The 26,424-nt window shown below is 45.3% G+C and overlaps 2 protein-coding genes across 4 annotated transcripts in view; both read right to left on the reverse strand.

The window, feature by feature from the left end:
- LOC139582752 (SAM and SH3 domain-containing protein 1-like) overlaps window positions 1-26,424 on the reverse strand; it is a 317,846-nt gene that overhangs the window by 259,255 nt on the left and 32,167 nt on the right. The gene's annotated exons all lie outside the window — the stretch shown is intronic.
- Window positions 15,304-26,424, reverse strand: part of LOC139583592 (mucin-21-like) — a 28,237-nt gene continuing 17,116 nt past the window's right edge. Inside the window, exons 2-4 of the mRNA XM_071414845.1 lie at window positions 21,034-21,507; window positions 20,147-20,923; window positions 15,304-19,780 (exon numbers count right to left, since the gene is read on the reverse strand). Coding sequence (XP_071270946.1) covers window positions 18,804-19,780; window positions 20,147-20,923; window positions 21,034-21,507 — 2,228 coding nt within the window. The 3' untranslated portion in view covers window positions 15,304-18,803. The remainder of the gene's footprint in view (window positions 19,781-20,146; window positions 20,924-21,033; window positions 21,508-26,424) is intronic.

Consider the following 26,424-nt stretch of genomic DNA (forward strand, 5'->3'; position numbering starts at 1 on the left):
AGGGGACTAACAGGATGAATCAGCTCTATCCTTCTCTCCTTCTGAAGAGGACTAACAGGATGAATCAGCTCTATCCTTCTCTCCTTCTGAAGGGGACTAACAGGATGAATCAGCTCTATCCTTCTCTCCTTCTGAAGGGGACTAACAGGATGAATCAGCTCTATCCTTCTCTCCTTCTGAAGGGGACTAACAGGATGAATCAGCTCTATCCTTCTCTCCTTCTGAAGGGGACTAACAGGATGAATCAGCTCTATCCTTCTCTCCTTCTGAAGGGGACTAACAGGATGAATCAGCTCTATCCTTCTCTCCTTCTGAAGGGGACTAACAGGATGAATCAGCTCTATCCTTCTCTCCTTCTGAAGGGGACTAACAGGATGAATCAGCTCTATCCTTCTCTCCTTCTGAAGGGGACTAACAGGATGAATCAGCTCTATCCTTCTCTCCTTCTGAAGGGGACTAACAGGATGAATCAGCTCTATCCTTCTCTCCTTCTGAAGGGGACTAACAGGATGAATCAGCTCTATCCTTCTCTCCTTCTGAAGGGGACTAACAGGATGAATCAGCTCTATCCTTCTCTCCTTCTGAAGAGGACTAACAGGATGAATCAGCTCTATCCTTCTCTCCTTCTGAAGAGGACTAACAGGATGAATCAGCTCTATCCTTCTCTCCTTCTGAAGGGGACTAACAGGATGAATCAGCTCTATCCTTCTCTCCTTCTGAAGGGGACTAACAGGATGAATCAGCTCTATCCTTCTCTCCTTCTGAAGGGGACTAACAGGATGAATCAGCTCTATCCTTATCTCCTTCTGAAGGGGACTAACAGGATGAATCAGCTCTATCCTTCTCTCCTTCTGAAGGGGACTAACAGGATGAATCAGCTCTATCCTTCTCTCCTTCTGAAGGGGACTAACAGGATGAATCAGCTCTATCCTTCTCTCCTTCTGAAGGGGACTAACAGGATGAATCAGCTCTATCCTTCTCTCCTTCTGAAGGGGACTAACAGGATGAATCAGCTATATCCTTCTCTCCTTCTGAAGAGGACTAACAGGATGAATCAGCTCTATCCTTCTCTCCTTCTGAAGAGGACTAACAGGATGAATCAGCTCTATCCTTCTCTCCTTCTGAAGGGGACTAACAGGATGAATCAGCTCTATCCTTCTCTCCTTCTGAAGGGGACTAACAGGATGAATCAGCTATATCCTTCTCTCCTTCTGAAGAGGACTAACAGGATGAATCAGCTCTATCCTTCTCTCCTTCTGAAGAGGACTAACAGGATGAATCAGCTCTATCCTTCTCTCCTTCTGAAGGGGACTAACAGGATGAATCAGCTCTATCCTTCTCTCCTTCTGAAGGGGACTAACAGGATGAATCAGCTCTATCCTTCTCTCCTTCTGAAGAGGACTAACAGGATGAATCAGCTCTATCCTTCTCTCCTTCTGAAGGGGACTAACAGGATGAATCAGCTCTATCCTTCTCTCCTTCTGAAGGGGACTAACAGGATGAATCAGCTCTATCCTTCTCTCCTTCTGAAGGGGACTAACAGGATGAATCAGCTCTATCCTTCTCTCCTTCTGAAGAGGACTAACAGGATGAATCAGCTCTATCCTTCTCTCCTTCTGAAGAGGACTAACAGGATGAATCAGCTCTATCCTTCTCTCCTTCTGAAGGGGACTAACAGGATGAATCAGCTCTATCCTTATCTCCTTCTGAAGGGGACTAACAGGATGAATCAGCTCTATCCTTCTCTCCTTCTGAAGGGGACTAACAGGATGAATCAGCTCTATCCTTCTCTCCTTCTGAAGGGGACTAACAGGATGAATCAGCTCTATCCTTATCTCCTTCTGAAGGGGACTAACAGGATGAATCAGCTCTATCCTTCTCTCCTTCTGAAGGGGACTAACAGGATGAATCAGCTCTATCCTTCTCTCCTTCTGAAGGGGACTAACAGGATGAATCAGCTCTATCCTTCTCTCCTTCTGAAGGGGACTAACAGGATGAATCAGCTCTATCCTTCTCTCCTTCTGAAGGGGACTAACAGGATGAATCAGCTATATCCTTCTCTCCTTCTGAAGAGGACTAACAGGATGAATCAGCTCTATCCTTCTCTCCTTCTGAAGGGGACTAACAGGATGAATCAGCTCTATCCTTCTCTCCTTCTGAAGGGGACTAACAGGATGAATCAGCTCTATCCTTCTCTCCTTCTGAAGGGGACTAACAGGATGAATCAGCTCTATCCTTCTCTCCTTCTGAAGGGGACTAACAGGATGAATCAGCTCTATCCTTCTCTCCTTCTGAAGGGGACTAACAGGATGAATCAGCTCTATCCTTCTCTCCTTCTGAAGGGGACTAACAGGATGAATCAGCTCTATCCTTCTCTCCTTCTGAAGAGGACTAACAGGATGAATCAGCTCTATCCTTCTCTCCTTCTGAAGAGGACTAACAGGATGAATCAGCTCTATCCTTCTCTCCTTCTGAAGAGGACTAACAGGCAGACAGAGGCTGCTTATAATAGTGTGTGTATGGCAATGGGAGGATTGCTTGGTTAGAAGCAGCAAAACCATCCCTCCATGGTAACTTTAGGAAATTGTCTAGTTTAATTGAGTGATTTTGAGATGAGTTACTACTAGACTAGAGGCTATGTTGCAGCTTCCACCAGTAGAGTGCACTGTGGAGATGACAGTGCACCGGTCAGCATTACAAAATAATGGGATCATGTACAACAACATCATTGGCAAAGAATACACTGGCTGGACTGTCCTGTCTGTATGTAATTGGCACATGCGTGTGTGAATGCACACGTGTGTGTGTGTGTGTGTGTGTGTGTGCGTGCGTGTGTGCGTGCGTGCGTGTGTGTGTGTGTGTGTGCGTGCGTGCGTGTGTGTGTGTGTGCGTGCGTGCGTGCGTGCGTGCGTGCGTATCTGACCATGTGCTTGTGAGAATGACTAAGAGTATGTGGCCGCGCGAGTGCAGATTCTCATGTTCCAGCTCCGCACTCTGACAACCCAGAGAGAACCGTGAATCTCACTTTTGTAGCACTGTGCCAGCACTCAGATAAATTACATCTTTACATTCAAATGTGGGAATTATAGAACACCAGAGCAGGAGGCCTCCACCATCCCTCACTCCTTCTCTCTCTCTGTCTGGCCTCTCTGATAGTTTCTCCCCTCTGGCGACAGAGGATTTGTGTGAGGAGTTGATCCAGGCTCCTGTAAAGCCCTTGTCAGAGACAGGGGGATGTGGTGATGAGAGGTTTATGTTTCAGAGGGTTGATAAGTCTGGGTATCTCATAGCAGGTACTCCTCCTCATAGAGAAGGCACTGTAGTGGGATTTAAATTAGGATTAATGACTCCCCTTCAACCTTAACAAACACTGGTGAACACACATATGTATGCACACATAAGCACACGCACACAAACACACGCAAAAACATTCCCTAACCCACACCCCTACGCATCAGTAATAGACTGAATCACACATATCTCACCCAGTCACACAGACTGCTTTCTTTTCATTTATCAGCCTATTTTATAGCTACTTAAAACCCCATTAAAACACCATAGGAGATCACTGTTGACTTTTATACTCTCTCGGTCTTCCCTCCCCCAGTCTATGAAAACAAGCATTCTGAGAGGATAAGTGAGCAGCTAATCCCACCAGATACTGCCCCCCACAATAAAACACCTGACCAGCGGTGCCTGTAACAAACCACCCATTTGAAATGTGCCTGCTCTAATCTATCCCTGCAGAGAAAGTGCTGTGGCCACATCCACCCTGCTCTTCCTCTGGCTCAGTCTGCATTGTGTGGGTGTTGAGGTCGCGGGATCAGCACTCTATTGTCTCTGTGGGCCTGTATGTGATGTGCTTACAGCAGGGTTTGAGTCACGGACTGGACGGACAGGGCCCCAATTCTATTAAACCAAACTCTGCGTCTGGTGGGTTATGGAGATAGCTCAAAACATCCTATTTTTTGTTGTGCTGAATGAATGCAGCTCATTTGGATTTGCGCAGCACGGCAAAGCAACATATGTGTGAAACCAAAAGAATGTGGACTTCAAGCAAATGCAACAGCGCTCATTCAGAAAGAATGTTGTTTTGACTAATCCCACGGTCCTGGTAACCCATTCTGATTGAATAGGGCCTATACTTTCACCCCATAGGCATCTGGTTCAACACCACAGCTCAACCACAGCTCTGTTTCGACAAGGAGGACATTATCCCACATACAGTAAGTACCAATAAACAGGCATAACAAGCCATAAACCACCCGGTCACAGGGCAGTAAACACACTCATAACTGTCTAACTGGCTGTAACTGAACGTACATAAAAGCCATTAGCTCATAGCCAAGCCTATCAACCTATCAATATAGAATCTATACACTGAGCGGATTAGAGAGGCCTGTGCTGGGGGGCTAGTAAACCTTTTTATGATGGCTATTTACTATACTGAGACCTTGGGCTGCTGAGTCAACCCATATGTCACTGTCACTGCACAGGGTCAAACCTATAGCACACATGTCCCCTGGGGCTTGGGGGGTCTTCTGCAGTAGCCAATCAACAGCCACACTGTTAAACAGGACCTCAGACGTATTGGCTCATTAAAGAGCATCACCAGGGCATTGCCATACATCACTCCCTCAATCCTTCCATCCCTCCATCTCTCCATCCCTTCATCTCTCCATCCCTTCATCCCTCCATCCCTTCATCTCTCCATCCCTTCATTCCTCCATCTCTCCATCCCTCCATCCCTTCATCCCTCTCCAGAAAAAGGTGATGTCTACAATGAGTCATGTATGGGTTGAAACCACGATCACACCCATAGCAGAAATGTCAAAGAACAGACTGTCTGTCCTCAGGGATTTGTAGTCAATCACTGATAGATAGATGGATAGACAGACGAGTGGACCAGGCCAGGCCAGGCTGCGGTGCCTATTCCCTAAACAGCCAAGAGACTTGACAACACAGTCACTAAGTATTCACACTGTCCAATCCTTGTTAAGGTTAGAGGACCAACGTAATGTGTGACAGTGAATGTGAAGTATAGCTAGTACAAAGGGTGAAAAGGTTAGCGGTTTTCCCAGGCCCAAGGTGTCAGAAGGAAGGCTGAGGCTGTAGCATGCAAAGGAGTGTAGTGATGCATACACACGATGACTTCTTTTATGCCGTTGGCCAGTTTGTCTTTCCTCCTAATTTGGTGAAACACTTGGTGCTGGTTTAATGCAGATGACACGTGTAACCTTGCTTGTCATAACAAACACATTAGCAGGTCATCATGTGACAGGCCTTAGGGAGGTGAGAGACAGGAAGTCAGGAACAACAACATAGAGGGCTGCTGTTGGAGGAAAACACTTTACAATAGCTCCTCATTTGACTAAAGGCAAAGAAAAGCCATGAAGCACACTGGAAATGCATGTTGTACGACCAACAATATGATGTAAACTGAGCAGATCTACAGCATGTTGTTCAATAAGCCCTCCAGGTCTTTATTGTAAAGGGCATACTAATAGGAAATATTATGGTTGAAGATTATTCACTGTGTGAAGATGATGATGCATGAAGAACTAGCCGATACTTCCACTGCATCTCCATTTCTCACATAAATAAAACTTAACAGTCAGATATTAATGATGAGGTGTGTGTTCTACTGTTCTACTCTTCTCCCTTGTTGCTCTATAGTCCTGTCCTGGCAGTATAAGCGGGGGGGGCTTTGTATGATATCCTGTTCAGCCTCACAGTGGAGCGCTTGTGTGGTTTCTCTTCATTTCCCTCATTGGAGATAACAGATAAAGCCTTTTCCAGGGGCACAGGTGCTAGGTGATAAGCAGTACCTCCTTAAATGACTTTCAGTGTATTTCATGTAGGCTATGTATTAGGATGTGTGGACCTGTTAATCATACACTTCACAGATCAGCTCATACAATTAACCAAGGCAAAAAAAGCACAATATGGAAAACATACACTATATATACAAAAGTAGGTGGACAAATTAGTGGATGTAGCTATTTCAGCCACTCCCATTGCTGACAGGTCTATACAATCGAGCACACAGCCATGCAATCTCTTTCGACAAACACTGGCAGTAGAATGGCCTTACAGAAGAGCTCAGTGACATTCAACGTGGCACTGTCATAGGATGCCACCTTTCCAACAAGTCAGTTCGTCAATTTATACCCTGCTAGAGCTGCCCCGGTCACCTGTAAGTGCTGTTATTGTGAAATGAAAACGTCTAGGAGCAACAACGGCTCAGCCGCGAAGTGGTAGGCCGCACAGGCTCCCAGAACAGGATCTCCGAGTGCTGAACTGCGTAGAGCGTAAGAATTGTCTGTCCTTAGTTGCAACACTCACTAACGAGTTCCAAAATGCCTCTGGAAGCAACGTCAGCACAAGAGCTGTTTGTCGGGAGCCTCATGAAATGGGTTTCCATGGCCGAGCAGCCGCACACAAGTCTAAGATTAAGATGTAAAGCTCGCCGCCATTGGACTCTAAAGAAGTGGAAAGGTGTTCTCTAGAGTGATGAATCACGCTTCACCATCTGGCCCCCCGACGGATGAATCTGGGTTTGGCGGATGTCAGGTGAACGCTGCCTGCCACAATGCATAGTGCCAACTGTAAAGTTTGGTGGAGGAGGAATAATGGTCTGTTTTTCATGGTTCGGGCTAGGCCCCTTAGTTCCAGTGAAGGGAAATCTTAACCATACAGCATACAATGACATTCTAGATGATTCTGTGCTTCCTACTTTGTGCAACGGTTTTGGGAAGGCCCTTTCCTGTTTCAGCATGACAATGCCCCCATGCACCAAGTAAGAAGAACATGACTGGCTTGCACAGAGCCCTTACCTCAACCCCATCGAACACCTTAGGGATGAATTGGAACGCTGACTGCGAGCCAGGCTTAATCGCCCAACATCAGTGCCTGACCTCACTAATGTTCTTGTGGCTAAACAGAAGCAAGTCACCGCAGCAATGTTCCAACATCTAGTGGAAAGCCAGCCCAGAAGAGTGGAGGCTGATATAGCAGCAAAGTTGGGGCCAACTCCATATTAATGACCATGATTTTGGAATTAAATGTTCGACGAGCAGCCACATACTTTTGGTCAAGTAGTGTTTATGAAACCATCAATATGAGGAACATATTGGATGCCCTGTTCCTCTACACATTCTCTCTGCTGTATGGTGGAACCACACAATATACAGTAGTTGTTTTCTGGGTTCTTTGTTTTCTTCCTTTCACTAGGCGCCAGGTTTAGATACCTGCAGGCTGATTGTCATTCAATACACCTCTCCTCCCAGCCCCTTCTCTGCAGGCCCCTAAAGATCTTCAGAGCGCGTCTAACAGTCAACCACACATCCTGGACTCCTCTGACACCAAAGTCAACCGGGACTCCCTCCTGCAGCTCTCCTGTGGACTGACCCTGTACCCATACGCCTCAGACACAGCCAGCCATGCAGAAAGACAGAGAGAGACAGAGAGCGAGAAAGAAAGAAAGAAAGAAAGAAAGGGTGAAGAATAGAGAGTGAGAGAAACTCACTGGACTGTACATATGGCCTCACCTGTATGTAGGGAGTCTTGTCAGAGAGAATAACACATAGAGCTACAGTAGTTTAGGCTACATCACTCATGGCACATACTTGATTAAAATAGTCCAATCAGAACAGATCCGCCAGGCAGATAGAGCCCGTCATTAAAGAAACACAATCTATTACCCATCAACCCCAGCAGCAGCATCTGCCCAGCGCTATAACAGACTGACTACAGCTAATTGGATGCATCTCTAACATGAAGACAGAACTTGTCTTGTTGAGATTTAACATTTAAAAGCAGGGAAGTTGGCTTCTGTCTGATAGGTCAGAGTGTATGTGTGTGTGTGTGTGTGTGTGTATGTGCATGTGTGCGTGTGTGCGTGTGTGTGTGTGTGCATGTGTGCATGTGTGTCTGTGTGTGTGTGTGTGTGTGTATGTGCATGTGTGCGTGTGTGCGTGTGTGCGTGTGTGTGTGTGTGCATGTGTGTCTGTGTGTGCGTGCGTGCATCAGACACCCTTCCAGCCAGACAGACTGTCTGAAGTCTTAGAGACACAAAGCCAGGGGTGTAAAGTAAAGACATCTTTCTGTGTGTGTGTGTGTGTGTGTGTGTGTGTGTGTGTGTGTGGGTGTAAATATTAGGACAGTGGTGGTGAGATTAATCTGTGGATTATACAGCAGATGGTATGTGGACTAGAGGTTGACACGGGAGTGAAAATGTTTTTTTCCTGTCAATTTTTTCCCCAGTAGTGTCCCGATCCCGCAACAGTTCTGTAACCCTGACAACTTTCCTGTCCTGTCCAGTTAAAAATCACTCCCGTCTGTCCCGTGATAATTTTTACGCATAGAATTCAGAAATAACTTCCTCATTAGCTGTTCTTCTCTGTCTGCCCCCTCCTCTGCACTCTGCTGCGTGTGTGTTTCCATAGCAATGGCCTCATTTAGCCTTCTGCTTTTCTTTGCCTGCCCAGCTGATAAAGGCCTATTATAGTTTGTTGAATAAGACTGAAGAACACATGTTACTGTTGGGAGAAGGAGGGGCAGGGGGGAAAAAACACACAAAACAATAATCGAATCAAATCAACATTTATTGATTGCGTACAGTTTTTCAGAGGTTATAGCAAGTTTCTAGTTCAAACAGTGCAGCAATATCTAGCAATACATGAACAATAATCCTATATTTAAAAAAGAACAAGAAATTAAGACATTAGAACGAGCACTGCTTATAACACAACAATAATTCCTGTACTGCCTGTTCCTGTTGACTGTTGATCCTGTCCCGTCCTGTCCCGAACACGACTCTAGAATTTCACTCCCACTCCTGTTCCTGTGTCAACGTCTAATGTGGAGGATTCATGATCAAACGTACATATCGTGGCAGTCTCTCTCTCTCTCTCTCCCTCTTTCTCTCTTCCTCCCACCCTCTCTCTCACTCTCTCTCTTCAAAAACGAACCAAATCAAATCAAAATTTGGCAGTAAATTGTCAACCTTGGCTTTATAACCTGTTCAAACAGCACACTCTAGGTTGCAGTGTGCACCCTTTCAGTTTGTTTACGACTCATTGAAGTAGTAGAAGAAGAAAATGGACTACTTCAAAATGGAGATTCAATGGAGCTGCCCAAGCTGTCACAGACGCCATAATGGGGAATACACAATGTTGCGTCCTCTAACTATCTCTATGGTCTTAACAAATTTGACAAAAATAACCATTGTCCCACAGCCAGCTATTAGAAGTGTATTACAGGAATTTGTGTGGCAATGTGGTGAATAGTGGTGGTGATACACACCCAATGTGACTTAGCACAGCTGCAATTAGCTGTGATTTTCTGCATTATTACCTGGTATTTATCTGTAGTGTATACATGCACTGTTGACTTGTAAAGAATGCCATTTTGCTTACTGTTGCATCTGAAAATAACCCACTGGCCGTCGGTGCCAACTTCCTGTTCATTCCAGCTACACCCATGCTATAAATAGTCTGGAGACAGAGAGAACCATCTAAAGCTGTACTATACTGTACTGAGCTTAGATCTACCTGGCTGGGACAACACCCTAGCTTAGTGTAAACTTGAAGTGATGACTCGTTGATAGAGGTTCACTATCTGATGGTGTGTCTCACTGGATCTACCTCAACCTCTGGGACCTGTGGACTCTAGCCTCCTCCTCTTCCTCCTCGTCTTCCTCTTCTTCCTCCTCCCCTTCCTCTTCCTCCTCCTCCTAGGTGCTTCTGCATCTGTCACAGCCTCAGAGCAGATGTTCCTATGGGAAGAGGCAGCAGGCAGACACCCTCCCCTTTACCACTCTAATAACACCTTAATAACACCCCACCACCTCCCCCTCCCCTTTATATCTGCCTCATTACCTCTCATCTATAGACTATTAGGTAAGATAACAGAGGGAGGGGCTCTGATGCCTGATTGCTGTGTTGGAGCTGAACACACACACCAGTTGACCATGTAGTGGGAGGAGACTGCTGGTGAATGGATGGAACAACAATGTTGCTGGGTGATAAATACCACAATAACCACGCCCACAAATTCAGGGTCTGGGGCCCTTGGCCTAGAGCCACATCAGCCTGCTGTTATGTTGAGGAGAATAATCATAATGAGCATTAGCCATGCCATTCATCTAAGAGGGGGGAGTCCACCCCCTCCCTTCATAGAGCCAGGTGGTGACTAGACAGGACAAGGTCAGAGGTCATGTCTTACCAGACAGTGATGGATCTGACACTGTGCACAGGGATGGAGACAGATTCCAGGTCTATAGAGCATTAGACTAGAATAGAATCGAATAGAACAGCATTTTAAAAACCCACGTTTACCAGCGCCAACTCTCACTGAGATGTCTTAGTAAACTGATAACACACTGTAGGTTCATATCTGAACGGGAATTATACAGTTTGTGTTTGTGTGTGTGTGTGTGTGTGTGTGTGTGTGTGTGTGTGTGTGTGTGTGTGTGTGTGTGTGTGTGTGTGTGTGTGTGTGTGTGTGTGTGTGTGTGTGTCCCAGACACAGAGATAGTGGATGATTGGACCATCTGGTAGATGACCTAATGTATTTATTGACAAACAGCCCAACGAGCGTTACTGTAATCCAGCCCTGAGACTGGGATTCAGTCTGGTGCATTACAACAGCTAAGATACTTAATAATAGGAACACAGTACAAACACACACAGACAACAAATGGCAGATAAAGACATTCCTGTCAGAATTTGAGAAGGAAAAGCCTGTAGTTAGACCATAGTATCTAGAGATCTCCATCCCTCTATCCCCCTCTCTCTCACTGCTCTAGTATAAAGATCAGATCTGCCACTGATTACCTTACTGTGATCCTGGCTAGAGGGATAGATAGAGGGATACAGGAGGGATATAGCCATGGCACCAGCACTCTCACAAGCACATGGTCAGATACGCACGCACGCACGCACGCACGCACGCACGCACGCACGCACGCACGCACGCACAGCAGGCTAATGTCATTGTATAGTGCAAATGGGTCACCTCTAGTTGAATGGGCATTTGAAATTGTATTGATCACTCTCAATGCTACGCAATCTGGTGTTAGAAAAAAGAATGGGCCCGCCAAATGTGTCCATGTGTTTTCTTCCCCTTCTTTATCGAAGCTAAATTCAGTTTGAAATGTCAAACTAAAGTCTCTTTGCAAAGAATTCCTCAATCTCAGAAACAAACACATGTATACTTGCACAACATATGCACGCACACAATTTCTCTCTAGTGAAGGCAGCTCTGACTCTGTCCACCTCACATGCCCAGAGATACAAAACAACTTTCCTACTTCCCTCAGCTGATTAGCAGGGTGGTAAAAGGATCACAGTGATCCTCAGTCTCTCCCTGGCTGGTTTCACATCAACTCAGGCTGTTCAAAATTATATTTTTGTTAGCAAGCAGCTCTGCCTCTGGCCCCATGGCTAATCCAGGCTGATATGTAATCCTAAAATGAACTTTCCATCACCTCCCTACAGCACTGCCAGGGGGAAGAGATAGGAGATACAGGAGGGTTGGCTGAAATGAGCTAGGATCCTCAATCAGCCAATCAGAGCTGGAGTTTACAGTGGTGAAGGGAAGGCTTCTGGGACATCTCCAGGCCCAAGTAAGAGCCATGGGCAGTAGCATACTGATCGCCAGTATCAAGGCCGGTAGCAATCTGCTGTACTAACGAGATGTAAACATTGCAGACTGAGAAAATGCATTATTCATTGTATAATGTTGTTCATTTGCACAAGATCCAATATAAGGAATGCCTACTGCTAAGACTGCTGGAATCTGCTCTTACTGTGTCAGACCAAGTGATTCTTACATAAAGCTAGGTCTGTTCACAGAGGCACAGTAGTAGTCTCAGTCATACTGAACATTACTCTTCATCTGCATCTCAAATAGGAAGTACACAGGTGACAGAGAGAGAGAGGGAGAGGAGAGAGAGGAACTGAGAGAAGGAGAGCAATTACTGAGACAAAAAAGCAGAGCATTTCAATAAACACGGCGTCTTTTTCACTTCCACACAGACAGCCATACAACCAGACAGACGCTCGCGGCTGCTCTCTTCTCCTCTGAGATGATTTACTGCCAGAGCTCTGAGTTCTGTGCTCTGCATGCCAACAATCCAGACATGGCACAACTGGAATACAAAATCTATATCTAACATACCCCATGATATTAGGTATTCCTCTACTGCACAGAAGAGGATGGGGATGGAGACAGGGGGTTTAGACTGAATACCTGTTCTTCTCTCCCCTTCTCCCCGTCTCCCTGGCTTTCAGACAATTTAAACTCTCCCTCCTCCCTCTCCCCCGTTACTCAGCTAATTTGAAGCTTCCTCTCTCCCTAACTTCCACACTCTGTCTCCCTCTTTCCCCCGTCTCCCTCCCTCTCTCCGAGGCTCTCAGACAGTTAGAAGTTTATTTAACCTGTCTCCTCCTCTTCATCTACATTGATTCAAGTGGATTTAACAAGAAACATCAATAAGGGATCATAGCCTTCACCTGGATTCCCCTGGTCAGTCTATGTCATGGAAAGAACAGGTGTTCTTAATATTTTGTACACTCAGTGTATACTGTAGTCTTTTCTGCTCTGAGCATATTGCAATGCAGGCTTGCTTGTTGAAAATAGTGATTTAAAGAAGGCACAACCATCATTATTTTTCTCCTCCTTATTTGCTATAATTTGCAGAACGGAAATCAGCACGCATGGATCTTAACACGCCTGTGTCCGCATGACATTTAGACAGAAACCCAGGGCTCAATTTGTTTTTTACGCACGGCTTGGTAGCAGCTGTTCTCCGACGTTGCAGCAATCAACCCATCCTCTGGAGCAGGGAACCTAAATCCTGCCTTAATACAGACAGACACGGTATCTTTCTCCCTGAGGAACACTCACGCAACGTCAAGACAACGATTCCTACTGTGTTTCATTGCTCACAGAACGCCAAGACAACGTTTCTGAACGTAGTTATTTTGTATTCTCTTACAATACAAGTTATAGTTATTTTGTATTCTCTTTTGCCTATATGTTTTTATAGTCACAACCTGAACACCCACATAGGGTCAAGTCAACCTAGAGAAATAGACTATGTTACATTGTGTTGACATATGTGATTCATTCCTTTAAAGTCCTGGTTTCTCAAGTGTTGCATGAAAAATGGCATGTCACTATTTGTGTCCTTGAATTCCCCTGTTCTTCTACAACTGTATTTAAAATCTGCTCCATTGTGACATTTGTTTAAAACCTGCTCCATTGTGACAGTTGTTTAAAATCTGCTCCATTGTGACAGTTGTTTAAAATCTGCTCCATTGTGACAGTTGTTTAAAATCTGCTCCATTGTGACAGTTGTTTAAAATCTGCTCCATTGTGGCAGTTGTTTAAAATCTGCTCCATTGTGACAGTTATTTAAAATCTGCTCCATTGTGACAGTTGTTTAAAATCTGCTCCATTGTGGCAGTTGTTTAAAATCTGCTCCATTGTGACAGTTATTTAAAATCTGCTCCATTGTGACAGTTGTTTAAAATCTGCTCCAATGTGACAGTTGTTTAAAATCTGCTCCATTGTGGCAGTTGTTTAAAACCTGCTCCATTGTAACAGTTGTTTAAAATTTGCTCCATTGTGACAGTTGTTTAAAATCTACTCCATTGTGACAGTTGTTTAAAACCTGCTCCATTGTGACAGTTGTTTAAAATCTGCTCCAATGTGACAGTTGTTTAAAATCTGCTCCAATGTGACAGTTGTTTAAAATCTGCTCCATTGTGACAGTTGTTTAAAATCTGCTCCAATGTGACAGTTGTTTAAAATCTGCTCCATTGTGACAGTTGTTTAAAATCTGCTCCAATGTGACAGTTGTTTAAAATCTGCTCCATTGTGACAGTTGTTTAAAATCTGCTCCATTGTGGCAGTTGTTTAAAATCTGCTCCATTGTGACAGTTGTTTAAAATCTGCTCCATTGTGACAGTTGTTTAAAATCTGCTCCATTGTGACAGTTGTTTAAAATCTGCTCCATTGTGACAGTTGCATGGCTGTTTTTTTTAGATGCCACTTTATGTGAGGGTGACTGGGTGCAGTGAAGTCTGTCTTAATTGAGGATGTCAGGTCATGTCACAGAGCCAGAGCAGCCACCAGGGTTTTGGTCTGTGGCTCTGGCAGTTCTCTGGTTGCTGGATGATGTTCGTCTGGAGGTGTTGGAGGCTAGGCTGACATACTCTGAGGCCATGGTCTCTCACCTCTGGCTGAAGCCAGAGCAGGTGGCTTGCAGGGCCCGGAGGATAGAGAGAGGGAGATGGGGACAGAGTGAGAATACACACAGGAAACACACAGCACTTCTGTTCTTGACACAAACCAGTGCGCCTGGCACCTACTACCATACACAGTTCAAAGGCACTTAAATATTTTGTCTTGCCCATTCACCCTCTGAATGGCACACATACACAATCCATGTCTCAATGGTCTCAAGGCTTAAAAATCTTTAACCCGTCTCCTCCGCTTCATCTACATTGATTGAAGTGGATTTAACAGGTGACATCAATAAGGCATCATAACTTTCACCTGGATTCACCTGGTCAGTCTATGTCATGGAAAGAGCACTCAGTGTATACAGATGAAAGAACCATGAGTATATTGCATAATGTGTGGTTTACATATCATCATTAATGTAAAGCACAGCTACATTGAAGCCAATTTAACATGTCTGCTCCTGTCACACGATCCCCACAGTCAGACAGACCTTCCAGTGTGAACATTCAGCGGAGGCTTAAACGATGGGGAGGTGTGTGTGGAGAGTGCCTTAATAGCAGTTTATACCATGGCATTGTTGAATACTTGTTTCTGATTGGCTTGCAGGGCATTCTAGAGTGTGCATTATTTCCCTATAATGCACAGTATATTTGCGCGGTAGAATTCAATGGCTATAGTTCATTCTTACATGTTCTATGTTTGAGCTGCTTTTGAAAGCAAAAATCTAATTGAAAACATTATTGGCATTGTTGAATTCGATTTTCATAATGGAAAGCTAGGACTGATGGTTTGGTTAGCTAAAATAGCAAGTCTGTCAAGTTTACCACGGCAACTACTGTAGCTATCTAGTAAACTTGCTAGCTACTCCAGTGGATGTTGAACACATTTCTAGCGGCAAATGTGTTAAATTATAGCCATGGTATAAAAGGGATAATCAGCTCGGGGCTCTATGCGTTCTCTAGACAATAATGCAACTCCGTGGAAGGTCAGTTCCACTCCGCTAGCGTGTCATAGAACACACCTTCCACGTCGTTCATTATTTCCTACAGTGCGCATAGCACCTCGTTGATTGGCCCTTATATATCACATGACTGTCTGTATGTAACGCTAGGCTGCCATGTGGTGATTATAGAACCATGCAGTGTCTGAGAGAGCTGAGCACATTCTCTCTCCTGGACCACAGTCCTGTTCTCACACTGTCCTCTGTGTTAGAGTTACCATTAGAGATGGAACACCCTATAATCCCCTTTAAACCAGGGTTTACAGGCACTTTGGTGCAAAGGAAGTACCAACTGGAGATGGGTGTTCTCAGCCTAGCACCGAGGACCCTGAAACATGAGAGTTGTGTCTGAGATGGCGCCCTATTCCCGGTATAGGGCACTACTTTTGACACCAAAAGCGTTTCAGACTATGGAGTCAGACAAAGGAAAAGTTCCATGTTGCAATAGGACTTTTTCTGAACAACAATTAACAGTTATTAGTTTGTACACCATGTGACGAGCTACATTTCTCCTAGAAAGTCTGACTCTGACTCTTCACCAGTGTTGTAGTGATTTCCGTTCACGGTGAGTAAAGTAACACTCCCTCAACTTTCAATACATTGCTCCGCAGAAGGTGGGTAAACCCTTGTGCCAAATAACGGCATTTACTTGCGTTTATCCTTCACTACACCACTGCTCATCACATACTGTAATGGGAGCTGAGAGACAACGGTTCTATTTATAATGACGAGTAGGTGGGGTCCCTCCACCACATGCTATACACGCTTTCATTTGAAACACACACACACACACACAAAGCTTTAATAATACGAGTCTGGGAAGCCTGAGGAATATGTCCAGGCAAGCAGAAATACTCCACAGCAAGACCAATAACTAATCCTGAATGCAAATAGTCAGGGCTATTCACGTTGCATTGCTGCTCTTTGATAACAGTCTGCTATTATTATGTACAAGCCAGTCCTAGAATAGCTGTGTGACCACAGGCAAAGTAGTAGCCCGGAGTAGGAGTGCAGAGGGATCATTTATTTCCATGGGTCAGGCAGCTTATGTTAGGGAGTTCCCAACCCTGTTTACATTAAATTGCTCTAATTTTTCCTCACTACAATTTCCCTGATTGCAGTTGATGGTCTGCTATGAATTTGCTGCAGGTATTGTCTTGATTAACAGGATGACAAAGCCATCTCTCTCGAATCACTTAAATATCATGGACTCCCATTGCCCTCTCTCTCTCTTCATTACCCTGTTTGTATCCATCTTGATTCTAGAGGTGGGTGAAATGTCAGCTCTCATTACATATAATTGTGATTACACCACAGCTAAGTGCCCTTTTAAATGTTCTCAGTGAGTCCAAGAGGTTTGGTGAGAACACCAATTTTCCATCACCATTTCGGTGTTGTCTGCCTGCAATGTCAATTCAGTCTAAAATCTCTCACCAGCACCCTCACAAAGCAGTGTTCTAGGAGAATATAGAGTGAGTTTACTTGTCTTAATAATCCTTTCTTTCTAGCCATGCCACAGCTCCCGCCCCATGTTTATCCCTGGTTCAACAGGCCAGGGTGAATTACTTGTCTGGTCCCATCGCTATTCACTGAACCCTTCTCTTTGTGTGATAATAAGACTAGACCATGGTGTCTGCTCTTCTCTGCCCACAGCCCAACTTACAGTAGTGATACACTGGCCTGGCCTGCTGCATGACGTTCCCATTGAGTAGGCCTAAATCCCAGCAGCCCCAGGAACATAGACTCCTCTAGCCCAATCAGTGGGGACTCACTTTAAACCCCATCCATTACACAGACAACGGAGTAATGGCTGAGAGCTCCCTGGTGCTCTCCAATGGAGAGTTATGGGCCTCACATAGGGCCACTCAGGAGCCACACAGCCACCAACCTCTACTTCAGCTGATTAATAGCAATCAATACTCCATTATTGGCTGTGGAATACCGGTTGGCTGTGTCATGGCCTAGGGTCCCATGCAAGGAGAGAGGGGAGGGACATTGCGTCACACACAGTCAGAACAAGCTGCCATCTGCCGTTGTCCCGGAGATGGGAGGGACTCCTGCAGCTCCCACCTGTACCTTGTCACATGAGCAAACCCTTGATCGTGGAAGATGTGACTCAACAGCCCTCTCTTCTCTTCTCTCCTCTCTTCCCTATTTTCCTCACACTCAAAATGCACAAAAGAGAGAGCTGATTGAAAATGTTCAGTTCCAAACAACTATTCGAAAACGATGTGATAGCATCAGCTCCTGAGGATAGGAGCCAATTGTACAGGTTATTTCTGGTAGATATTGTCTCTGGCGTACCTGAAAAAAGGACTTGTTTACAGGCTGCACCCGGTAACACAAAAGCAAGACCATGATGAGATCTGTTTCCCCTTATCAGTAGATAGAGCAGTAATAGTAGCATAGTGGTGTGTGTGTGTGGTGTGTGTGTGTGTGTGTGTGTGTGTGTGTGTGTGTGTGTGTGTGTGTGTGTGTGTGTGTGTGTGTGTGTGTGTGTGTGTGTGTGTGTGTGTGTGTGTGTGTGTGTGTGTGTGTGTGTGTGTGTGTGTGAGTGTGTCTCTGATGCTGTCACTGAGGGGACATTAGCTAGCTACTATTGCTGGAAAGGAGATGAGGGTTAATGGGTAATGAGGTGATCTGAGACAGCAGAAATAAGCACTGTGTGCTGTCATCTTGCACCAGATAATGATGATGATGGTATTCTAGTGCAGTTGTTGGATGTCATTACATTTAAATGGGAGCAGTGTCATCAGTATCAATCGCATGGATAATAAAAACAAATGAAAGCCCATGAGTTCCGTCTCCTTCCCTTCATTAGGTCTGTGCCAATCTGGTCCTGTTTGAATCATGTCACTTCCTCCTATGAATGTAGAGTTTTGCCTAGCCGAATAACGCAATGCTTGAGCAAACCAAGGCAATCTCAAGAGCTGGTCTCCAAACTCACTGAAACTATGACATGACTATCATGACTGAAGATAGCAAATAGAATGGCACATGTTATTTCTGTGCAATTAACTATGAAAACAACCCCAGCTTGGCTTATTATACTGTACATGGCTAAGAGCTGAGATCTAAAAGCCTTTAGTCTTCAGATGCTTGGCAGTCAACAACTTAGCTAAACTCTAGTCAGTAACCCTGGCACTCTACTAGTGTCTGGTACAAACATGATTAGCGATATCTGTCTGCTTTTTAGCACCCAGAAGTTTTAGTGAGAGCAGGAAGGAGACAGACGAGAGATGTGTGTGTGTGTGTGTGTGTGTGTGTGTGTGTGTGTGTGTGTGTGTGTGTGTGTGTGTGTGTGTGTGTACACAGAGTGGCGGGTGGTGCTGCAGTGAATATGTACAGCCAGAGAGAGCAAATGGCAGGAGACTCTGCTGTCAGGCTCATTTGCTCCCAGCAGGGTCTTCAATTACCAATGATTAAAACCCCTTTGGTGTCCAGCTACTATCTGCTTAAGTGGAGGAACTCTACATCTGGGAGAGTGTGAGAGATGTGGTGCCTAATATTTAGATTTATACACTCTGCCACGTATTAATCACATTTACTAACCCAAGGGTTGGATTAACACAACGTGAAGAACTTGATGATATGGGGAACCAGAGTTAGTTGTAGCAGCACCAGAGATAGCAGAGATAGCGGCATCAGAGTTAGTTGTAGAGGCACCAGAGATAGCTGTAAAGGCACCAGAGATAGCGGCATCAGAGTTAGCTGTAGAGGCACCAGAGATAGCTGTAGAGGCACCAGAGATAGCGGCATCAGAGTTAGCTGTAGCAGCACCAGAGTTAGCTGTAGCAGCACCAGAGTTAGCTGTAGCAGCACCAGAGTTAGCTGTAGCAGCACCAGAGTTAGCTGTAGCGGCACCAGAGTTAGTGGCACCAGAGTTATCTGTAGCGGCACCAGAGTTAGCTGTAGAGGCAGAAGAGTTAGCTGTAGAGGCAGAAGAGTTAGCTGTAGCAGCACCAGAGTTAGCTGTAGCGGCACCAGAGTTAGCTGTAGAGGCACCAGAGTTAGTGGCACCAGAGTTATCTGTAGCGGCACCAGAGTTAACTGTAGAGGCAGAAGAGTTAGCTGTAGAGGCACCAGAGATAGCTGTAGAGGCACCAGAGATAGCGGCATCAGAGTTAGCTGTAGCAGCACCAGAGTTAGCTGTAGCAGCACCAGAGTTAGCTGTAGAGGCACCAGAGTTAGTGGCACCAGAGTTATCTGTAGCGGCACCAGAGTTAGCTGTAGAGGCAGAAGAGTTAGCTGTAGCGGCACCAGAGTTAGCTGTAGCGGCACCAGAGTTAGCTGTAGCGGCACCAGAGTTAGCTGTAGAGGCACCAGAGTTAGTGGCACCAGAGTTATCTGTAGCGGCACCAGAGTTAGCTGTAGAGGCACCAAAGTTAGCGGCGTCAGAGTTAGCTATAGCCGCACCAGAGCTAGCTGTAGAGGCACCAGAGTTAGCTGTAGCGGCACCAGAGTTAGCTGTAGCGGCACCAGAGTTAGCTGTAGAGGCACCAGAGTTAGTGGCACCAGAGTTAGCTGTAGAGGCACCAGAGTTAGCTGTAGAGGCACCAAAGTTAGCGGCGTCAGAGTTAGCTATAGCCGCACCAGAGCTAGCTGTAGAGGCACTAGAGTTAGCTCTAGCGACACCAGAGTTAGTGGTACCAGAGTTAGCTGTAGAGGCACCAGAGTTAACTGTAGAGGCACTAGTGTTAGATGTAGCGGCACCAGAGATAGTGGCACCAGAGTTAGCTGTAGAGGCACCAGAGTTAGTGGCACCAGAGTTATCTGTAGCGGCACCAGAGTTATCTGTAGCGGCACCAGAGTTATCTGTAGCGGCACCAGAGATAGCTGTAGCGGAACCAGAGTGAGGTGTAGAGGCACCAGAGTTAGCTGTAGAGGCACCAGAGATAGCTGTAGCAGCACCAGAGATAGCTGTAGCAGCACCAGAGTTAGCTGTAGCAGCACCAGAGTTAGCTGTAGAGGCATCAGAGTTAGCTGTAGAGGAATCAGAGTTAGCTGTAGAGGCACCAGAGTTAGTGGCACCAGAGTTAGCCTCACCAGAGTTAGCTGTAGAGGCACCAGAGTTAGTGGCACCAGAGTTAGTTGTAGCGGCACCAAAGTTAGCTGTAGAGGCACCAGAGTTAGCTGTAGAGGCACCAGAGTTAGTGGCACCAGAGTTATCTGTAGAGGCACCAGAGATAGCTGTAGCAGCACCAGAGTTAGCTGTAGAGGCATCAGAGTTAGCTGTAGAGGAATCAGAGTTAGCTGTAGAGGCACCAGAGTTAGTGGCACCAGAGTTAGCCTCACCAGAGTTACCTGTAGAGGCACCAGAGTTAGTGGCACCAGAGTTAGTTGTAGCGGCACCAAAGTTAGCTGTAGCTGCACCAGAGTTAGTGGCACCAGAGTTAGCTGTAGAGGCACCAGAGTTAGCTGTAGAGGCACCAGAGTTAGCGACGCTAGAGATAGCTGTAGAGGCACTAGAGTTAGCTGTAGCGGCACCAGAGTTAGTGGCACCAGAGTTAGCTGTAGAGGCACCAGAGTTAACTGTAGAGGCACTAGAGTTAGATGTAGCGGCACCAGAGTTAGTGGCACCAGAGTTAGCTGCAGCGGCACCAGAGTTAGCTGTAGAGGCACCAGAGTTAGTGGCACCAGAGTTATCTGTAGCGGCACCAGAGTTAGCTGTAGAGGCACAAGAGTTAGCTGTAGAGGCAGAAGAGTTAGCTGTAGCGGCCCAGAGTTAGCTGTAGCGGCACCAGAGTTAGTGGCACCAGAGTGAGGTGTAGAGGCACCAGAGTTAGCTGTAGAGGCACCAGAGATAGCTGAAGCAGCACCAGAGTTAGCTGTAGCAGCACCAGAGTTAGTGGCACCAGAGTTAGCTGTGGAGGCATCAGAGTTAGCTGTAGAGGCACCAGAGTTAGTGGCACCAGAGTTAGTTGTAGCGGCACCAAAGTTAGCTGTAGAGGCACCAGAGTTAGCTGTAGAGGCACCAGAGTTAGCTGTAGAGGCACCAGAGTTAGCGGCATCAGAGTTAGCTGTAGCAGCACCAGAGTTAGCTGTAGAGGCACTATAGTTAGATGTAGCGGCACCAGAGTTAGCTGTAGAGGCACCAGAGTTAGCGGTAGCAGCACCAGAGTTAGCTGTAGCGGCACCAGAGTTAGCTGTAGCGGCACCAGAGTTAGCTGTAGCTGCACCAGAGTTAGCTGTAGCTGCACCAGAGTTAGCTGTAGTTGCACCAGAGTTAGCTGTAGCGGCACCAGAGTTAGCTGTAGCGGCACCAGAGTTAGCTGTAGAGGCAGAAGAGTTAGCTGTAGCGGCCCAAAGTTAGCTGTAGCGGCACCAGAGTTAGTGGCACCAGAGTGAGGTGTAGAGGCACCAGAATTAGCTGTAGAGGCACCAGAGTTAGTGGCACCAGAGTTAGCTGTAGCTGCACCAGAGTTAGCTGTAGCTGCACTAGAGCTAACTTCATTGCCAATTTACATCTGAGGTTCCTGGACTCAAAACAACTTATATAATAATACCAACCACATTAAACATGGGTTATAAAGTAACTACTATAATGGTAATGTCGGACAGTACTAGATATAATATTAGTTACCAATCCCATTGAAGAGGAGCCTAGGTGTAAATATATTCAGAATGAAGATGTGTTTATGCACGTGGTATTCAGCAGGTTCGATAGGAAGGAACGTTTTCCACACAACAGGAAGCCTGCGGCAATAAAAGCCAATAGCCTAATAGACTGAGGCAGTCATAAATACATAAACCAGGACACAGCAACTCAATTTGACCACAGGACACATCTCTATTGGATTTGGGATCCAGAGAAAGCACAGGCGCACAGCACCCATCCACAGTCCTCTGTGTGTGTCTGTGCATTTATCTCACTCTTGTTCTCATCCCGAGAGGATACATAGAGGACATAAATCACAGATGAAATCATATTTCAGGTCATCATGCACAGTACTACTGACATATTGTTTACAACATAGATAGAATTGTATGCATTGAGAGAATAATGAATATCTGTGATGCTGTTTCAATAAGTACCTGCCTATTGGGTTCTATTTGTATCCTCCCTCCCTCCCTCCCTCCCTCCCTCCCTCCCTCCCTCCCTCCCTCCCTCCGTGTTGGCCTCTCTGCCCTCTTTTGATCTCACTGTGTGTTTGACACCTCTGTTTTCACAGACTCCAAGATGGAGACTGCTGCTAACAGGTGCTCTCTGCATAAATTTACATTAATACCACATACTGTACACCACCACTGTCAACCAGCACTGAAGTGCCAAATGCCTTTCAATGCAGCTACACTTTATCCTTCAAATTTGACAAGGCACAACCAGAAAGATTAGAACACACATTGGTGATGTATTCAGCTCTGGTTCATGATTCGACCTGGATTTCCTGGCTAGAAATGTACTGCTCTCATCAGGATTTCTCCGTGACTGATACAACATAAATAGTCCTGTCATGTGTTTTGCTGATCTGTGTCTGAGTCTTGTTTACAGTGACCTGCAGCTGTGCAAGATGGATTCCCTCCAGGCCCAATGAGATTAGAAGTGTCATGTCGCATCAGGAGGTGAAAAATATGACAGAGCAGAGAGAGAGAGTGGGCAAGGCCGTGTGGGAGATTAGACTGAGCGACGGCAGAGCAGAGTGTAGGTAACGGCTGAGAGCACCAGCGGAGCAAAAAGAACTCTGACAAACACTAAACTGCCATATGTGGAGTATCGAGGGGTAACCTCTGCTTCTCAAGACAGGCATTTGAATGTCATGTTAGCGAAATAAATAAAGGTTAAGACAGGCCTTATAGAAAACATGTGATTCTGCTCTTTCTCTCTCTCTCTTCCTCGTTCTCTCTCTTGTTCTCTCTCTGGCTCTCTCTTCAGTTTATCCAGAGATGTACCTGATAAGACAGCAGAAAAGGAGAACATCCTCATTTTGGTTTCTAGTTTGGTGTAGATTCATCCCGCCAACTGGCTGAGTGTGGGGTCAGAGGTAAAGCTTAAGGCCTTGAGTCTTGGCCTGACAAAACTGCTGACGTTGTTTGTGGTAAGAGCAGGAATGAGGCTGTTCCTATTCCTGTTCCTGACTCAGAGCACCACTCATAAATGTTTTTGTGTGCTATCTATTGTAATAAAACAATATGTACTGCTGCTGTTTGAAGACGGAATTTTGCCTACTTTAATGACTTAACAATATGTAGGCTAGGCTTTCAGAGCCCAATATCTAGACAGGAGACAAAGAAAAGTGTTTAAAAACAGTTAGAACACAACAGGCACACCTGCATCCTCTTAACCAGAGTGGTAACCATGGTTCTCTCTGTCCTTCTCTCTCTCTCTTTATCTATGTCTCTCTCTCTCTCTCTTTATCCATGTCCCTCTTTCAATTTCAATTAAATTCAATTCAATTTGCTTTATTGGCATGACGTAACAATGTACATATTGCCAAAGCTTACTTTGGATATTTACAATATGAAAATAATAAGAATCAAAATTGTCAACGGGACAACAGTAACAACAATAACCAAGGGTCAAAATAACCATACATTGAACAATAACAATAAGGATACAGTAGAGGACATGTGCAGGTTGATTGGTCTGTCAGACACTGTCCCTCATCTTATGGCAGGCAGCAACGTAGTGTGCTGCCAACCAACAGCTCTCTGCGTCCTCCCCCAACAGGACGGGTAGCCTACTCTCATCAGAGAGGTCTTTTCCTCTACAGGGATCCAGGTTTTCCTGTGTCTACCCTTCTCAATCTCTCTCTCTCTCTCTCTCTCTCTCTATTTATCTATGTCCCTCTCTCTCCCTCTCTCTCTCTATCTTTATCTATGTCTCTCTCTCTCTATCTTGATCTATGTCTCTCTCTCTCTCTATCTTTATCTATGTCCCTCTCTCTCTCTATCTTTATCTATGTTCCTCTCTCTCTCTATCTTTATCTATGTTCCTCTCTCTCTCTATCTTTATCTATGTTCCTCTCTCTCTCTATCTGTATCTATGTCCCTCTCTCTCTCTCTTTATCTATGTCCCTCTCTCTCTCTCTCTTGATCTATGTCCCTCTCTCTCTCTCTCTCTTTATCTATGTCCCTCTCTCAATTCAATTCAATTCAATTCAAGGGGCTTTATTGGCATGGGAAACATGTGTTAACATTGCCAAAGCAAGTGAGGTAGATAATACACAAAAGTGAAATAAACAATACAAATTAACAGTAAACATTACACATACAGAAGTTTCAAAACAAGAAAGACATTACAAATGTCATATTATATATATACAGTGTTGTAACAATGTACAAATGGTTAAAGCACACAAGTTAAAATAAATAAGCATAAATATGGGTTGTATTTACAATGGTGTTTGTTCTTCACTGGTTGCCCTTTTATTGTGGCAACAGGTCACAAATCTTGCTGCTGTGATGGCACACTGTGGAATTTCACCCAGTAGATATGGGAGTTTATCAAAATTGGATTTGTTTTCAAATTCTTTGTGGATCTGTGTAATCTGAGGGAAATATGTCTCTCTAATATGGTCATACATTGGGCAGGAGGTTAGGAAGTGCAGCTCAGTTTCCACCTCATTTTGTGGGCAGTGAGCACATAGCCTGTCTTCTCTTGAGAGCCATGTCTGCCTACGGCGGCCTTTCTCAATAGCAAGGCTATGCTCACTGAGTCTGTACATAGTCAAAGCTTTCCTTAAGTTTGGGTCAGAGAGAGGACTCTCTCTCTCTCTATCTTGATCTATGTCCCTCTCTCTCTCTATCTTTATCTATGTCCCTCTCTCTCTCTCTTGATCTATGTCCCTCTCTCTCTCTCTCTCTCTTGATCTATGTCCCCCTCTCTCTCTCTCTTGATCTATGTCCCTCTCTCTCTCTCTCTTGATCTATGTCCCTCTCTCTCTCTATCTTTATCTATGTCCCTCTCTCTCTCTATCTTGATCTATGTCCCTCTCTCTCTCTCTATCTTTATCTATGTCCCTCTCTCTCTCTCTATCTTTATCTATGTCCCTCTCTCTCTCTATCTTGATCTATGTCCCTCTCTCTCTCTCTCTCTATCTTTATCTATGTCCCTCTCTCTCTATCTTTATCTATGTCCCTCTCTCTCTCTATCTTTATCTATGTCCCTCTCTCTCTCTCTCGATCTATGTCCCTCTCTCTCTCTATCTTTATCTATGTCCCTCTATCTTTATCTATGTCCCTCTCTCTCGCTCTCTCTCTTTATCTATGTCCCTCTCTCTCTCTCTATCTTTATCTATGTCCCTCTCTCTATCTTGATCTATGTCCCTCTCTCTCTCTCTTGATCTATGTCCCCCTCTCTCTCTCTCTCTCTTGATATATGGCCCTCTCTCTCTCTCTCTTTATCTATGTCCCTCTCTCTCTCTTGATCTATGTCCCCCTCTCTCTCTCTCTCTCTCTCTCTCTTTATCTATGTCCCTCTCTCTCTCTCTATCTTGATCTATGTCCCTCTCTCTCTCTCTCTTGATCTATGTCCCTCTCTCTCTCTCTCTTGATCTATGTCCCTCTCTCTCTCGATCTATGTCCCTCTCTCTCTCTCTCTCTCTCTTGATCTATGTCCCTCTCTCTCTCTATCTTGATCTATGTCCCTCACTCTCTCTCTCTTGATCTATGTCCCTCTCTCTCTCTCTATCTTTATCTATGTCCCTCTCTCTCTCTCTTGATCTATGTCCCTCTCTCTCTATATCTTTATATATGTCCCTCTCTCTCACTCTCTCTTGATCTATGTCCCTCTCTCTATCTTGATCTATGTCCCTCTCTCTCTCTCTATCTTGATCTATGTCCCTCTCTCTCTCTCTCTTTATATATGTCCCTCTCTCTCTCTCTCTATCTTTATATATGTCTCTCTCTCTCTTTATCTCTGTCTCTCTCTCTCTCTTTATCTGTCCTTCTCTCTCTCTTTATCTATGTCCCTCTCTCTCTCTTTCTTGTTCTCTCTGTATCTGTCTCCCTCTCTCTTTATCTATGTCTCACTCTCTCTCTTTATCTGTCCCGCAATCTCTCTCTCTCTCTATGTCCCGCGCTCTCTCTCTCTTTCTCTGTCTCTCCCTCTCTTTTCCTCTCGCTCCTTCTCTCACCCTATAAAGTATAGCCTAACCAGGATGAAGAGGCTGTAGGAAATATGGGGTGCTAAAACACGGATCAATACTGCTCTCTGGCTGAGAGCAGGA

Source organism: Salvelinus alpinus, chromosome 8 (genome assembly GCF_045679555.1).
Source record: "Salvelinus alpinus chromosome 8, SLU_Salpinus.1, whole genome shotgun sequence".
Lineage (NCBI taxonomy): Eukaryota > Metazoa > Chordata > Actinopteri > Salmoniformes > Salmonidae > Salvelinus > Salvelinus alpinus.